Source organism: Xenopus laevis, chromosome 2L, assembly GCF_017654675.1.
Source record: "Xenopus laevis strain J_2021 chromosome 2L, Xenopus_laevis_v10.1, whole genome shotgun sequence".
Lineage (NCBI taxonomy): Eukaryota > Metazoa > Chordata > Amphibia > Anura > Pipidae > Xenopus > Xenopus laevis.
In genome coordinates this window covers 114,522,333-114,538,254 of record NC_054373.1, presented here as the reverse complement: position 1 = coordinate 114,538,254, position 15,922 = coordinate 114,522,333, and the positions used below count along the sequence as shown (strand labels likewise).

The following is a 15,922-nucleotide window of genomic DNA, read 5'->3' as shown; positions in this document are numbered from 1 at the left end:
TCCACCGCGAGTGCCCTGCAGCGTTTGGGCCGCCGCCTCAGTTGGCGGAATGGAATAGCCGATCCGGATGCGCCTCCGGGCGGAGCAGTACTGGAGACCGCGGCTTTAGGCGCGGGACTAGGCCGCACGCCTATCTGCAGCGTAGAGGCAGCTGGGGCGGTGGATGCACGCCCAGACGGAAGCGGCCGACTCTGCGGTTCACCTGGCAGCTTGTATCTTGGGGGACTGCTGCCTAATACAGGGGATAACGGCTGAATTGAGCAGGGACCCTGGGAGCGCTTAAGAGACGCGTCCACGCTGCTTGCCGGCCAGCCACGCCCCCCCAAATAGTCACATTTCTGATGGAAGCCTTGACAGTGGCAAAAAAAATCTCTTAGCATGTCATCCATTGTCTGGGACTATTTCTGTAAAAGAGAATAAGCCAAAATCTCTTGCAGCAGTGTAAATCCAACATTTCAGGCATACTTAAATTAACTTTTGATCAAGCCTATGATTAAGGGGCAGATTTATCAAGGGTTGAATTTTGAATAAAAAAAAATCTGAATAATAAAAGAAATTTATTAAAAAAAAGGTTTTTTTCAGGTGAATAAGCTGTTTTCGTTCTAAATCAAATTGTACAAATCAAAGTAACATCGTATTCGATCTAAAAAAAACTTTGATTTTTCAAAGGGGCAGATTTATCAAAGGTCGAGGTGAATTTTCTAAGTTAAAAATGTTGAATTTCGAGCTATTTTTTGTGTACATCGACTAGGGAATAGTCCAACTTCGATTTGAATTTGAAAAAAACTTTGAAATTCGAATATCCAAATTTATCATGTACTGTCTCTTTAAAACTTCGACTTCGTCCATTCGCCATCTAAAACCTGCCGAAGTGCTGTTTTAGCCTATGGGGGACCTCCTAGAACCTACTTGGAGTCAATTGGTGGACTTTGTGAAATCAAAGTTTTTTGGGGGAAAAACTTTGAATCGAATTTGATATTCCTTTGATCATACAATTAGACCTCTGCGACCCCAAAAAAACTTTGACTTCAATTCGTTTGGTCTTTTTGAAATCAAATTTTGAAGTTTTTTCAATTCGAAACTCGACCCTTGATAAATCTGCCCCTAAGTGTTGTGAGAACATGAAACGCATAAGGCTGTCATCCATTACTGTACTTCAGGCCCAGACTGGCAACTGTGGGTTCTGGCCAGCGCCGTTTCTGTATGCATTGCCGCCTGAGGCGGCTCCAGTAATGCCGCCCCCCCAGCCCGATTCGATTTCTGGGGGGGAGGCAGCAACGCTAGTGCGGAGAGCGCAATTGCGCTCTCTCGCCCTAGTAAAGCCGAATTTCCGGTTCAAAAACCGGAAATTCGGCTCTTAAAGGCACCAGGAGCGGCTTTTTGCCGCCCCTGGAAACCTAGCTGGCGATGCCGCCTGAGGCGAGCGCCTCAGCTCGCCTTATTGGCGGATCGCCCCTGGTTCTGGCAAATGCCAGAGGGGCTGCTATAAGGTGCCATAGAAAGTCAGTATTTAGTGGGCTGGTGGGGGCTGATTGGGCCTCTGTGTGGGCTGAAAAGCCAAGGCCCATTTTAATTCTCAAGTCCAGACCTGATGTACTTCAATAAATACTTCTTAACTACAACTGCATGGAGGATTTGCACTTTTGAGTGCCGACCCTACAACCAATACGGTGATGTCTGCTCCCCACAGAATAGGTTATCCTGAAATATATATATTTACTTTTCCTAAATAAACTAAAAGTGACGTCCCCTCTCCCAGGAAATGGCCCTTATGTGCACAAAATGTTCAGAAACTCTGCTGGCAGTGAAATGGTTAAAGCAATGGGCATTTGTAGCTGCAATGCTCTCTTCAAACGCTCTTTGTTGAAGTGATACACTGACACCATGTTAGAAAGCAGAGTTTGCGCCGCACTCTATATATTCTGATTGGTTTGAACCAATGCACTGCTTAGATTTTCATTGGCTAAGGAGGACAGGCAGCCAATCAGTGAGGCAAGCGGACCCTGTATTGTAATATTGCCCCTTTATGTTACTGTAACCCTGCTACTAAAATGTCTACATGCAAACCTCCCTAACCTTTTTCTTAACACGGGCAGCAGCATTCGCTGTATCTGCTGAAACATGAGTAGGTCCTTAGCAGGGACAGGGGGGATTAGACACGCCCCTCTGTGACATCACGTCCTCCCTCCTACCTTTTTGGTCTCAGGGCTATGACATCAGGAGGGGCTGCTGAGAATCGCTGTGTGTTAGTAGCAGCAGCAGCATCTGCTCTTGTGTATATGGACAGTGGATAGCCGCGTCTCTCTATCCAACGAGAGGCTCTGAGGTGCCTGCTCTATTAGATTAACGATGCAGTTGTTTACGAGGGGATAAAGGCGAAGCTTCAAAGAGCAAGTATGTGCACCTGCGGCCCTCCAGCTTCTCTTATTAACACATACAGCTCTCAGTCAGCCTTACACTCTCAGAGCAAAAGCTGAAAGACCGCTATACACACACACACACACACACACACATATATATATCTCCATTATTTTGTCTACTGTCGTTTTGTACATCTCGTTTGTCATAGTATAGTAGCAAATGCTGCTGTCTAATCATGCACGAGTAACAGTCCCATTCAGTATGGAGAGGGCAGTGTTCGTTTGACTATTACATGGGGTTTCTAATCCATCAGATTGTGACATCAAGCAGAAAGTCGATTTTCTATGCATATCACATTAGTTGCCCCTTAAAAGATCTGTCTTTCATAAATAATGTCTATTCTACTTTAATCCTTTCACTGCTGGCGCCGCATCTTGTCTAGCAAGTGTGGGTTTTCCATGTATTTGAATGGAGCACAGAAATGTATAGTGTGTTGCTGGCAGTGAAAAGGTTAAAGACATGCCATCATTTTGCCTTGCTGCACTCTGTTATGGTGATTATTAAGCCTTTTGTGTGTATTTTGCCATGTAAAGTATCATATTGAGGGTACACCCACCTTCCAGAGTTTCTCTGTTAACCCAAAACACTAATTGGATTTTTTTTTTGGTCTGTAATGTTTTTATTCCAGTGCACTGAAACCTTCTGACTCTTGAAACAATGTAGCTGAAATCAGTTCTTCAGTTATGTTAATCAGTTAATCAGACTTCTGCTAAATTGGCTTTTTTTCCCCAGCAATTGTAATGTAACATGGTTAAAGGGGGACATAAACCCTATATAACAACTTAGTCTTATTGTTTTAGTCCTTTTGAAATAGAACAAATGTCATTTAAATATCCATACTCCATATCCATGTATCCATTTTTTTTTCAAAAACTTACATTTAACTCTGCCACCCCCTCCCTGTAAACACTCATCTATGTTTAACAGCTTTTATCTGTGGTCCCAAGAGCTAGTGGTTATTACTTTCCTGATGGCAGCCCCAAATCTACTAATTGGATAGAGTTTAAACCTCTTCTTTCCATACTGACTTATCATGAGGAGCGGTTTAAGAACTCCCTCACCTTCTCACAGATTTGGCCGTTTGTTTAATAATTTACTGTACTTGGTTATAATATTATTGTAAATCTCTCTGCTGTTTTACAGGTATAGTATATTCTGCTGATATATTATCTGCTCTCTCCACCCAACTTTGTGTACTATTTTATACACCACTAGGTTTATCTCCGTATTACTTTTGCAGGAACTACAGAACATTTATGGCTGGTGTTCGTCAACATGCACCACCGCTGGCTGCTGCTTGTTGCATGCTTTTGGGTTCTTTTCATGCTGATGGTTGCTAGCAAGTTAATCACCTTAACAATGAAAGATCCAGAAGGTTGGACAATATATATTTCTCACTGTTAATTTTACACCTTTTGAAATAACTGTAATTATATTTATATGTGTGTTTTCTACATATTATTACTTTATAATATTTAACTATCTATATAACAACGTATTTACAGTTTTTCCTCCGTCAGTCAGCTCACATTATTTACTTTTTCTATTGAACATGTCCAGGTTAATATTACACAGCCCTGGACTCTGGTAATTAACTCTTGGGATTCAGGTACAATTTGTATGAGTAGCCTGGTTAGGCTGTGTAGTTTAACAAACCAGATATATAGTAGCAATGGTCAGACTGAGGGTTCTGTAGATAGCTGTAAGCAATTAGTGGAACAATATTTATGATATAGCCTTGGCACACAGCTTTTCCATTAAACAAGCCTGTAGGAAACTGCTTGAACTACAGAGCATGGAAGCTGGCTAGTGCTCAGAGCACTCAGTGGAGAGTCAGTGATAATCCCCTCACTGTTTCATTTCTAATGGGATGTTGGATCTTATTAAAGTTAGCATTTGTATCATTTTACAATAAAATGTATTACTTTGTCATTAAGGTTATGGAAACAAGCAAGGACCATTAACTGTATTACCTGAAACAGAGAAAATCGCAGTGGCTGAGACAACAAAGTTACAGATAGAAAGCCAGGTGTGTATTTGTTTAACTTCCTTTTTGCATTAGTTCAGTTCTACTGCATTAGCTCAGTTGCCATTATTAGTTCAAATTCTTGACCCCAGCCTAAATAAATACTAAAAAGTGTGTGACTGACCCACGTTTCGCTTAAGTTACTCAAGTTTTAAGACTGAGCAAAATGCATGTCAGACGCATGCTTTTTAGCATTTCATTTTAAAGCTGGGATTTCTCCTTTTGCTTTATCCCCATAGCTGCAATTTGAGGGGACACTTGCTCTGCCTTTTTGGTTTTAATACCCTTTGTTTAAACAACATGTAATGAAAGTTATGTTTTAGTTAGAATCATATCCTATGCACTGTGCACTATGGGCAGTACATCACTAATGGGTCACTCTTGAGGTTTTTTTTCTACATTTATTCTAAAATTTTGATACGATTGATGCATCTCTGAAAGACTACCGGTAACAAGGTATTTTGACAAACTGTCAAGTGACCTCCATCAAATCACAGCTTTTCTAGTTCATGTTTACTGATGCCACTTCTAAAACACATGAACATTTGGAAGTGGCTGGAAGATCAGCTGCCTCCTAATTATGTTGAAACAAATTGATCTTTGTTTTTATTTTGGTCATCCACGCAGCTGCCAAAATTAGACACTGCGCTGCTTTTTGGTCCACACAACTCCAAATTCAGTCCGCGCACATTTCTTCCTACCTGTAACTAAGGTGAATCCTTAACAGAATAAAAAGCCTATAGCATGACAGGCAATTAAAGGAGAAGGAAAGGCATCCTGCAATTGGGGGTTGCGAAATGTTAATTATTGTATTGATTGTATTGACTTACCTAAAACTCCGGGCCTATCAGCAGAAAACTGCACAAGCCCGAGTAATACCAGTGAGCATCTCTTCCGGCTTCTTCTTTCTTCAAATTTCCCAGGGAAAACGCATGTGCAGTTGAACGAAATAGCTGACTTTTTAGTTAAAGTTCAGCTTTTAATTCTACTGCACATGGGCAGCTGTGCAAAGAAAGAGGAAGGCGGAAGAGGATCGCTCTGTGGTGCTCACTGGTATAACCCCGGCCAGTGCAGTTTTCTTCTGATAGGAGCACCGTCCGGGGTTTCAGGTAAGTCAATATAATCACTTGGGGGTGCCTAACATTTGGTACCCCAAGTGCAGGATGCATTTCCTTCTTCTTTAAATGATCATCTAATGTTGTGTAACCAAAAAAATTAACTAATGTATACTTACTCAGAGTGGTCTCTGAGATACTAGCAGTTTTAGAGATTACATGGTTATTTTTTGGGAATAGATCCCTTTAAACATACTGAGGGGCCCATTTACTTAGCTCGAGTGAAGGACTAGAGGAAAAATAGTTCGAATTTCGAATGGTCGAATATGGCTACTTCGACCATCGAATGGGCTACTTCAACCTTCGACTACGACCTTCGACTTCGAATCGAACGATTCTAACTAAAAATAGTTTCAACTATTCGACCATTCGATAGTCAAAGTACTGTCTCTTTAAAAAATTCTTCGACCCCCTAGATCGCCACCTAAAACCTACCGAGGCCAATGTTAGCCTATGGGGAAGGTCCCCATAGGCTTCCTAACAATTTTCCAATCGAAGGAATATCCTTCGATCAATGGATTAAAATCCTTTGAATCGTTCGATTCAAAGGATTTAATCTTTCGATAGATCAATTATTCCTTCGATCGTTCGATCATAGGAGTAGCGGTAAATCCTTTAATATTTTTATATTTTAATATTCGAAATCGAAGGATTTTACTTCGACGGTCGAACATCGAGAGTTAATTAACACTCGATATTCGACCCTAGGTAAATGTGCCCCTTAGTGTCAGTGATCAAAACACCAGAAATTCGTGTGCTGCTTGTAGCCCTTAAAAATGTGGATTGAAAAACATGGTTCTGCATGTTTTCTGGAAATAATCACAAGCTAAAAGCACTACCTGTAATAGTCAGTGAGAGTATCATGTAACAGAATTCCAAAGGTACTTATGTTCTTTTTTTTTTTTTTTTATTGTGAATTAATTCTAGGGATGGACTGAATCCAACATTCCGTTAAGGTTTCAGCTGAATTAAAGCACTTGTGTTCTGCCAAACAAACTATAAACACTTAGCAATGTGATTTTAAACCTTTAAGTACTTTTCAATTTTCCTTTGCAGGCAGTTTTATTTTAACATTTTGGCGGCCATTCATCAAAAGTCGAGTTTGTGAGGGTTATTCTACCTCAAAAAAACTCACAACTTGAATGTTTGTTTATTTATGAAAAAAACTAATGTAAAAAACTCAAATCAATGCAGTTGGGGGGGACTCGAATTTATCTAGTTATCAGCAACAAAAAGCTCAAATTGATAGTGTTTTCCAGTGCTAACAACCAAAAACCCCAAAAATGGTTAAAGGGACATCAGCCACATGACTTCTACATGACCTCAACAGGTTTTAGCAGGAGAATTTTTGTATTCGGCTTTTTGTAGCTTTGGGCATAATAAATTCGAGTTTATATTTTTTTTCCGAAAAATTCGAGTTTCTATTGAAACAACCTTTGAAAAACTCAAATTTTTCAGGAAAAACACAACTCGACTTTTGATAAATAACCCCTTTCTTGGGGGAAGTTAACATCACCCTAATTTTTTTTAATTGTACTTTCACTATTGTAACAAAATACACTATGCACAAAAATACAACAATACAATACATTTGTAAAGCCCCATGTCTCCCAAAAGCACTAGTACAAAATATGTATGGTTTCATGGAGCTTCATAGATCAAAAGTGGTACACTAACAAATTTTCAAAGCACCCCAGAAACTCCAGAAATTGGCATCCTTTAGTTGGCAAGGCTAAAAATGTTTACCACAGGAAACCATATATTTTTGTAAGTATACATTTTGGCAAATTCAGAATAGTTAAATGCGTCCTATTTTTTTTCTCTCCAAATTTTTAAAGATGTTTCTAAAAATTGCTTCAGAACTTGTATTATACAGCATGGTGTCTCCTACATCATCAGGTGACAAGAAAAAACATTGGAAATGTGAATGCTGGGAGTCTTGCCCAATATGCAAAGAAATACCAGTACCATACGTGGCATGTAGGGACCCCCAAAAGTAGTGCATAGGAATTGTCAAGGCTGTCACTTCAGCTTCTACAAAATCAGAACAGTTACTATATTTAAAATTAAAGTGCTTACAAATGACATTTGCGTTTGCTGCTGCAAATAAGCACCTTGTGTTCATTTTATAAGTTACTAGAGCCCTAACAGTAAGTTTAAATCATTTATTTTTTTTAAACAGGCACATTCTCATTTAAGATGGTTAACTGTTTTTACTCTAACTGCCAAACTGCAAAATTTAAATTTCTTACAACAAATCTGAAAATCTGCTAAAACCTTGCACCTAAAGTATGTTATGTCTCGCATACCATTCCATGCAAAGACAAGCATTCTAAATATGAATTCCAGGGGACTTCTGAACAGTTTGATGCCCAATATGTATAGAATGTCACACTGATTTTCATGAGCAAAATCAAGTACCGGTAATCAAGAAGAATATAGAAAGCAATAGAATCTCTAAAATCAAATAAAACCAAATCGAAGCAAAAATAACACATTGATACATTTCACTGTGCTATGAAAGTTTTATGGGCACAGACAAGCAAAAAACGGCTATGAGTAACTTTGAATGCGACGTAATGACTAAACATACTCTAAAACTACTACATGTAATTACACATTGTGATTGGGATTCTGGCTGATCACACTGGCAATAAAGCATTTTTAGGGGTCCGTAATATCAGACAAATGGGCCAGATTCAATTTGACGTGTAAAGATTATCTTAGTGTTCAGCTCTAGATTTTCACATAGAAAAAGGACAGCTGTTAGCAGTTCTATATACAGTAGCTGCTGAAAGGTGCACCTTGAGCTGTTAAGAGAAATCACACCTCTTTATTACCTCAATTTATTCTGTCAACGTAAGAACATTTCTACAATGCAATTTATTTTCTTAAGTTGTGTAAAGGGACTTTTCATAATGTAAGGATGATGCTTAAGGCTGCTAAATGTGTAAACATTGAAATATGCAATAGGCTAGTTTTGCCATCAACATGGATTTATGTTATATCTATTGCACAGAGGACCAGGTAGATGGCAGCAACTACTCATGGTATCTTACAGGATTGTGGGTCATGCCAGATTCTTTAGTCATCAAGTTAAGAGAAATTTGCATCCTTCTGTTTCTCTAAAGTTCCTGTTGGTTCCGTATATTCTGACAGTATTGCCTGTGTAGTGTAATTCTAAAGCTGCTCACAATCTGTTGACTTTGCCTTTTAACATAGAGCCAAGGTTTAGAAAAAAACAATCTGTTATTAAAAAGGGGATCCCGGTATTCAGAGGCTTTGGCATATGTCTGCTAAACAGCACATAGACGGTGTGGCTCTTTTCTTTCTTAGCTTTTTTTTCCCTTTCTGAGATAATCTGCCTCCTAATGTGATTATACGACAGTGTGGCAGATGGTTTGTTTCTGCACAGGACAAATCCTAACTGCAGATATGTATAGGAATCCGTTTATTCTGGAGTTTACCATGTTACCATTGCAGCAAGTGATTTGTACCGCTTACGGATTACTTTATAGAAAGCTGATATCTTAACAAGGTGTTGATTTATTGAGGACCCAATACTGACACCAGCCTGGCTTAATGGTATTTATAATTTAATAATTTGCTAAATAGCAAGCTACAGATGCCTGAGATACATTACATTTGTGTTCGGTATAGTAAATGAATGTGTGTGCCTCCTTTATTTACATAAGACAGGTTGAGGTGTTGGTATTATAAAGTAAAACAGGGCTTACATTATGTAGTACATACCCACCCTGTCAATGAGTAACTGCTGCCATCACTGCTGGCATTGACTGTTGGGGGCAAGCAGGAGTAGTGAGCCCCTGTAATATCATTGATGTCACATGATGACTTGCAGCCACTGGCTGTACTTGGTGCAGGCAAAATTCTGATGGGATTGAAGTCCAGATCTTGCCATAGCTAGTCCGCCTTCCCAGACTGGTTAGTCAGTGGCCATGTTGACTGCCTTTAACTAGGTGGTTCACTAAGTTAAAGGGATACTGTCATGGGAAAAATTATTTTTTTCAAAATGAATCCGTTAATAGTGCTGTTCCAGCAGAATTCTGCACTGAAATCCATTTCTCAAAAGAACAAACAGATTTTTTTATATTCAGTTTTGAAATCGGCAATGGGGCTAGACATTTTGTCAATTTCCCAGCTGACAATTCTAAGCAATGTTTCAATTGGCCTTAATTTCTTCTTTTTTATAGTTTATTTTATTTTTTTTATTCTTCTGACTTTTTCAAGCTTTAAAATGGGGGTCACTAGGGTAACAAATGCTTTGTAAGGCTACAGATTTTTTTATTGCTTCTTTATTACTCATCAACAAAGGGATGGTAGGGAAATTTGGACCCTAGCAACGAGATTGCTAAAAATTGCAAACCGGAGTGCTGATGAATAAAAACCTAAATAACAAAAACACCCACAAATAATAATAAACCCTGGAAAACCCGTTGCAATACCACTCACTACATCATACTAAAAGTTTATTTAAAAGTGATCAACCCCTTTAACTGTACTATATATATATATAAATATTTAGTAAAATAAATACTTGCATTGGCTGACCTGCCCATAGCTGCATATTTATTCATATGAACTGTAAACTTGAGCAAAATGTAACTCATTTATCATGCAGTCATTGGGATTTTTAAAGAATATATCCACTATCCTTCCCTTCATACCGAGTAGATATAGTGCTTGATTGAAGAACCATAGAAGAAGCCATGACTGATGATTAGGAATTGTTTAATTTGTGCTAGGTCATTATCTTTATTTTGTTTTCTCTTTAAGCCAACAACAAATTCTCTTAAAGATGAGTCCTACACCGTTCTTCTGCACAAAGAGCGCACAGAGCTGCTTCGCAGTGTTTGCAGTAATGGATCTCTCCGTAATCTCTCGCACACTGCCATCTCCAAGTTTGTTTTGGATCGAATCTTTGTCTCTGATAAGCACAGGATACTCTTTTGCCAAACTCCAAAAGTTGGAAACACCCAGTGGAAAAAAGTTCTCATAGTTTTAAATGGTATGTAATGATAACATTTTAAAGGGACTAATATGCTGACATATTCACTATAGAGATGCACTGAATCCACTATTTTTTATTCAGCCGAACCCCCAAATCCTTCGTGAAAGATTCGGCCAAATACTGAACTGAATCCTAATTTGCATATGCAAATTAAGGGTGGAAAGGGGAAAACTTTTTTACTTCCTTGTTTTGTGACAAAAAGTCACGAGATTTCCCTCCCCATCCCTAATTTGCATATGCAAATTAGGATTCGGGTTCGGCCGGGCACAAGGATTCGGACGAATCCGAATCCTGCTGAATAAGTATCCTGGCCGAATCCCAAACCGAATCCTGGATTCAGTGCATCCCTAATTCACTGTGCCACATAGATAGGGTAGTTAGTAAGCAGAGCATGCTTTGTTTATTGGAAGGTAGTAAAAAGATGCTAGGAGGGCAGACTAAGACTGTTATATTATCTGATTGATGTACATTTGGCAAGAAAGGTAGAGATATTCCATTTTGAATGTTCTGGAAGGGAGGAAGAGGGAAGATAATAATATATAAGCAGTTAAGGCTTATAATGTGGTTGTGATTGGATTCTTTAGAGTAACATAAGACATCTCTTTGTGCTAGAAATTGAGATGGGAAGGTCCCTCTTCAGTTTTACTCCATGTCTGTCATGTAGGCAAGCAGATGGGTTGTCGGCCAGTTTTTCCTATTTCCATGTACACAAATGAATACTCTCCAAGTTCTGAGAAAATGCAGATTTTTCTGCATTCATTTTTTTGAGCAGCATTTCTCAATCCTTCCGCATGTACAGAAACACGTCTGATGCAAGTAGATAGCAGTAGAAGCTAAATGCATCAAAATAATTTGTATGTTGTTGTAGAATTAAAAGAATTTGCAGATCAAAGTATTATGTATATTTTATTAGTTAGAAAACTGATCTGGAAGACCGTTTTTACCTCCTACCACGCATCAATATTTTCATGGTTTAGGCATTCCATCTAAGCCTTATAATGGATATGAAATTAGTATGGATCCTACAGCTTCATATTTCTAGCTCAGCTATTTTTGTTTGACCTGAATTGTTGGTGTTCATATGATGTTTACAGGAGCCTTTTCTTCAATTGAGGAGATACCTGAAAATGTGGTGCACGACCATGAAAAGAATGGCCTTCCAAGGCTTTCTTCATTCAGTGCACAAGATGTGCATGAACGGTAGGACCACATTTCCTTTCATATATTGTTTTGTGGATTTTACAGATAGCATAAGAGGCTCTGTTAAAGCGATATGATTGACCCCCAAAAAAACACCCTGAAAAAAGGTAATTTACTTACTCAACCATATATGTGGTTGTGCAAATTTCCCTACAGTCGCTTGCTTGAAAAATCCCATTCATGAAAGGTACTTGAGTCAACATGCACTCCTTACACTTGCGCAGAGTTCTGGAGAAATTAAGGAAATTTATCTATACGATCAATTTGAATATCAGAATATATTTCATTCATATGGGTCTACCTGTATAATGTTTTACCATAACTGAGTAAAAAGCTCTAGAAGCTCTCTGTTTGTTTAGGATCGCAGCTACCATATTAGCTTGGTGTGACATCACTTTCTGCCTGCGTCTCTCCCTGCTCACTCATAGCTCTGGGCTCAGATTACAGCAGAGGAGGGAGGGGGAGAGGGGCAAACTGAGCATGCTCACGCCTAGGTAAGGAGGTTTAAGCTGGAGGCAGGAAGTCTGATACAGAAGCCCATATGTACACAATAGAAGGAAAGAAATGCAGTGTTTCTTTTGACAGGAATCTGAGCAGCACTACTTTGAGGGTTTACTGGTATATTTAGGTGGACCTTTCTGATAATGCTTACTTAGTTTCAACCTTTCCTTCTCCTTTAAATTGTGATATTTGAATATTTGAAGCTTGTTAGGTTTTTAGATTTTATCATTGACACTATGAACAAAGTACAGTGTGTGCAGCACATGCCCATTTCATTACACTTATACTGCCCCTTTAATGGTATTATCTTTTCAAAACCATTGAATCTTTGTACTTATGTACTTGTAGTATCATGGGCAAAATGTTAAACCCTTGTAATGACTAATGATTCACACTTAGCATTCTAACTACAATAGACAAATTCAAGGTAATTGCAGAAGGTTGCTGGATGGAGGCAAGCTTTTATCCGTGCTGCTGCTACATGAACCTAGTTGTGTTTTGCCTTTTACTGTAAGCTATTTTTCTTTTTCTTTTTTTCAGATTGAATTCATATTTTAAATTTTTCATTGTGCGAGATCCATTTGAAAGACTCATATCTGCTTTCAAGGATAAATTTGTTCACAACCCACGCTTTGAGCCTTGGTATAAGCACGACATCGCACCGGCTATCATCCGAAAGTATAGGAAGGATCGCAGAGAGTCCAGGGGTGGGCTTCAGTTTCAAGACTTTGTACGCTACTTGGGGGACCCAAACCACAGGTTTCTCGATCTCCAGTTTGGTGATCATATAATTCACTGGGTAACATATGTGGAACTGTGTGCACCGTGTGAAATTGATTACAATGTAATTGGACATCATGAAACACTAGAAGATGATGCCCCATACATCTTGAGGGAAGCTGGAATAGAACACTTGGTATCCTACCCTACAATACCTCCAGGAATAACAAAGTACAACAAATCCAAGGTAGAAAACTATTTCTCTAAAGTATCCAAAAGGGACATCAGACGCTTATACACAAGGTTTGAAAGGGACTTCAAGCTTTTCGGATATAAAGAACCAACATTTTTATTTTAGTTCTGTCTGGTAATGCAATGGCTTCATACTCTTTCATTCTCTTTTGGGGTATTGCATAAGCACGACTACTGAATTTCCTTCTCTGCTCGGTTTCTAAGCAGTGGAAATTATCTTTAGGATCTTGCAAGGTCTTTTCTTGGCCTCATACAGTCAATGCACACACTTAATTTGAGGTAATTTCCAAAAAGAGAGTGTGGATAACATTTTAACTACTGTTTTGTCCCTTAGAGCAGACAACAAATATTACTTTCTTAGTAGAAAGCACTGGTGTATTTGAAAACCTCCGTATTCTGGATAACACTGGACCCTTAAGCAATATATTGCATAGGACTGCTGTCTTTGATGCATTGGCACTTTCTCCATGAATACTTAACTTTAGGAAAATGAAATAGATATGGACGTTAAAGTGCTATTTGCAAGTACAGTATTTCATCTGCTACTATGCAATGACCCCGTGGGAAGATAACACATGCACTCTGGAAAAGGGGAAAAAAAGACACGATTATAAGAATAGTTTTAGGGTGATTTAGCATAGGAAATATGACAAGATGGATATGCATTTAAATACTATGTATCTGTGCTAAATTGACTTCTTGACTGGATATAAAAAGAGAATTGTGTACATAAAAAGAAAGTATTGAATGCTACATTGTACCAGCTTGTACATACCCATTGTTGTGTCACATTTAACAGCTGGTGCTGTATCGGATAAGAACAGACTACAATAACATTCTGAAACTAGTATCTCATTGAATGTGTACTGAAGCCATGATGAACAAAGCAATCTGTTGTTAGATGACATAAGCAACATCAAGTGCACTGTTCCAAGTACAATAACATTGCAATAAATGAAATCTCTTACATGCTTGCTACGCCGGTCATTTACTTGTCTTCTTTTTAATACAGCAGTGTATTGAATTTACTGTAATTCACCCAGACTGCAATAACTGTTTAATGGTATGAAATAGTTTTTGTGTGTTTTGGAGAAAATATACAGTCTTAGGCTAGAACGATGTAAACATGAAGGTTTTTCTGAACCATGGGACACATTCTGTAGCTGTGTAACGCTTACCTTCCTTTGAATATGCCCCCATCAATGTCAGACTTGGAAAATTATGGACATTACAAATAAATTTAAATTGCTGTGCTGGAATGATTTTCAAATGATTTCAGTAAATGTAGTTTGCATTTTTTTTTTTTTTACATATGATTTGGTAACCTTAGACAAAAAGCTGTTTTTGCTGCTTGAGTGATTACTGTTTATCTGTTATCAGAGGATAAAGGTATTCATTTGCCATTGGGTAGGCTCAGGTGTGCTAAGGGTCATAAAACTGTTCCATATGGTGCCTTCTACTTATTGTTTACCTATACATAGTGATTCACTTGCACCAGCTTTAGTTGTTGCACAAGTAATATTACTCCCTTGGACTGCCCATGTGCTGCCCCTTACATAGCAGGAAAAAGGCATGCCTGGTAGGTGCTAATATTTGGAAGAGAAAAAAAGTGTAGACAAGGTGTATTTGTGGTGCTTTGAAGGAAGTTTTTAAGCATCTTGTTCTGTTTTAGAAATGAGCCCTGTCTGCTCTAAATTCCACATGGAATTAAATAAGAAAAAAGTATGAACAGTAGAGACCTGTCCATGTCAATGAGCAATACCTCTTTAAATTATTCATGTGTTTTTCATAATTTAGTGTTTTTCAAATCCTATTTGTAAATCGCCAGAGAGGTGGATGAGACTTGGAAGACATTAGAATTGGGCTTGTAATTTACTGTATAGTACCAGCTCCATATCTTGCCTGGGGATCCTGTTTGATTCATTGTTTTAATTTTGTTGCAAATAGATATTGTCCGTAGCATTGTCTCATGTGGGAACACAGGGTGTGATAAACATAACTGTTCTTGAAAAACCTCCACCATTATGCGTAAAGAAAACCTAGGGGAACATTTACAGTATTGTTCTGCTATCGGTAGTATCAACCAAGAATAATTTATTTGGACCATAGTGGAGCATGTTGTTATTTTTTATGGTTCAGAAATAGGATTACCCAAGAAGCATTTTTTGAGGGGAATAGGGTTGTCCATAAAAATAGGATATTCATGGAGTAGCATGAATTTTTTACACATTTGGATTAAAACACAAAAAAAGCACCTTTTATGTATGAATGTTGGATGGACAGCAGCTACTGATGAAGTGAAGGAAAATACTGTACCTTGTTGGACTCTAGGACTAATGCAATGAACAAGCAGGGGCATCTTTATTGAAATATTTGTTTTCACTCACATTCCATGACTAATAGTTGTATTTATATTTTTATTTGTATAGTGCTCCTTGAGGGCAAAGCACTGTACAGCAAAACAATAAATTAGAAGTAACAAACAAGGGGTCATTGAAATAAAAGTAACTAAGTGCATTATTGAAATAACAATTCACGTAACTATGAAATATAATTACAATACAGATTACTGGCTCAGCGTCAAGGAGACAAAAGGCTAGAGGACCCTACCCCGTAGGGATTACAGTCTAAATGGGAAGGTAACATACAGACACA

At 38.4% G+C, this 15,922-nt stretch overlaps 1 protein-coding gene across 1 annotated transcript; it reads left to right on the top strand.

Annotated features, from left to right (window-relative positions):
- The first annotated feature begins 2,257 nt into the window (after window positions 1–2,257).
- On the top strand, window positions 2,258–13,852 carry chst10.L (carbohydrate sulfotransferase 10 L homeolog). Its single transcript, NM_001092385.1, is given in 6 exon segments — window positions 2,258–2,394; window positions 3,662–3,796; window positions 4,359–4,450; window positions 10,360–10,591; window positions 11,689–11,794; window positions 12,836–13,852. Coding segments are annotated over 5 exon segments (1,068 nt in total). The 5' UTR covers window positions 2,258–2,394; window positions 3,662–3,696; the 3' UTR covers window positions 13,374–13,852.
- The last annotated feature ends 2,070 nt before the right edge of the window (window positions 13,853–15,922 follow it).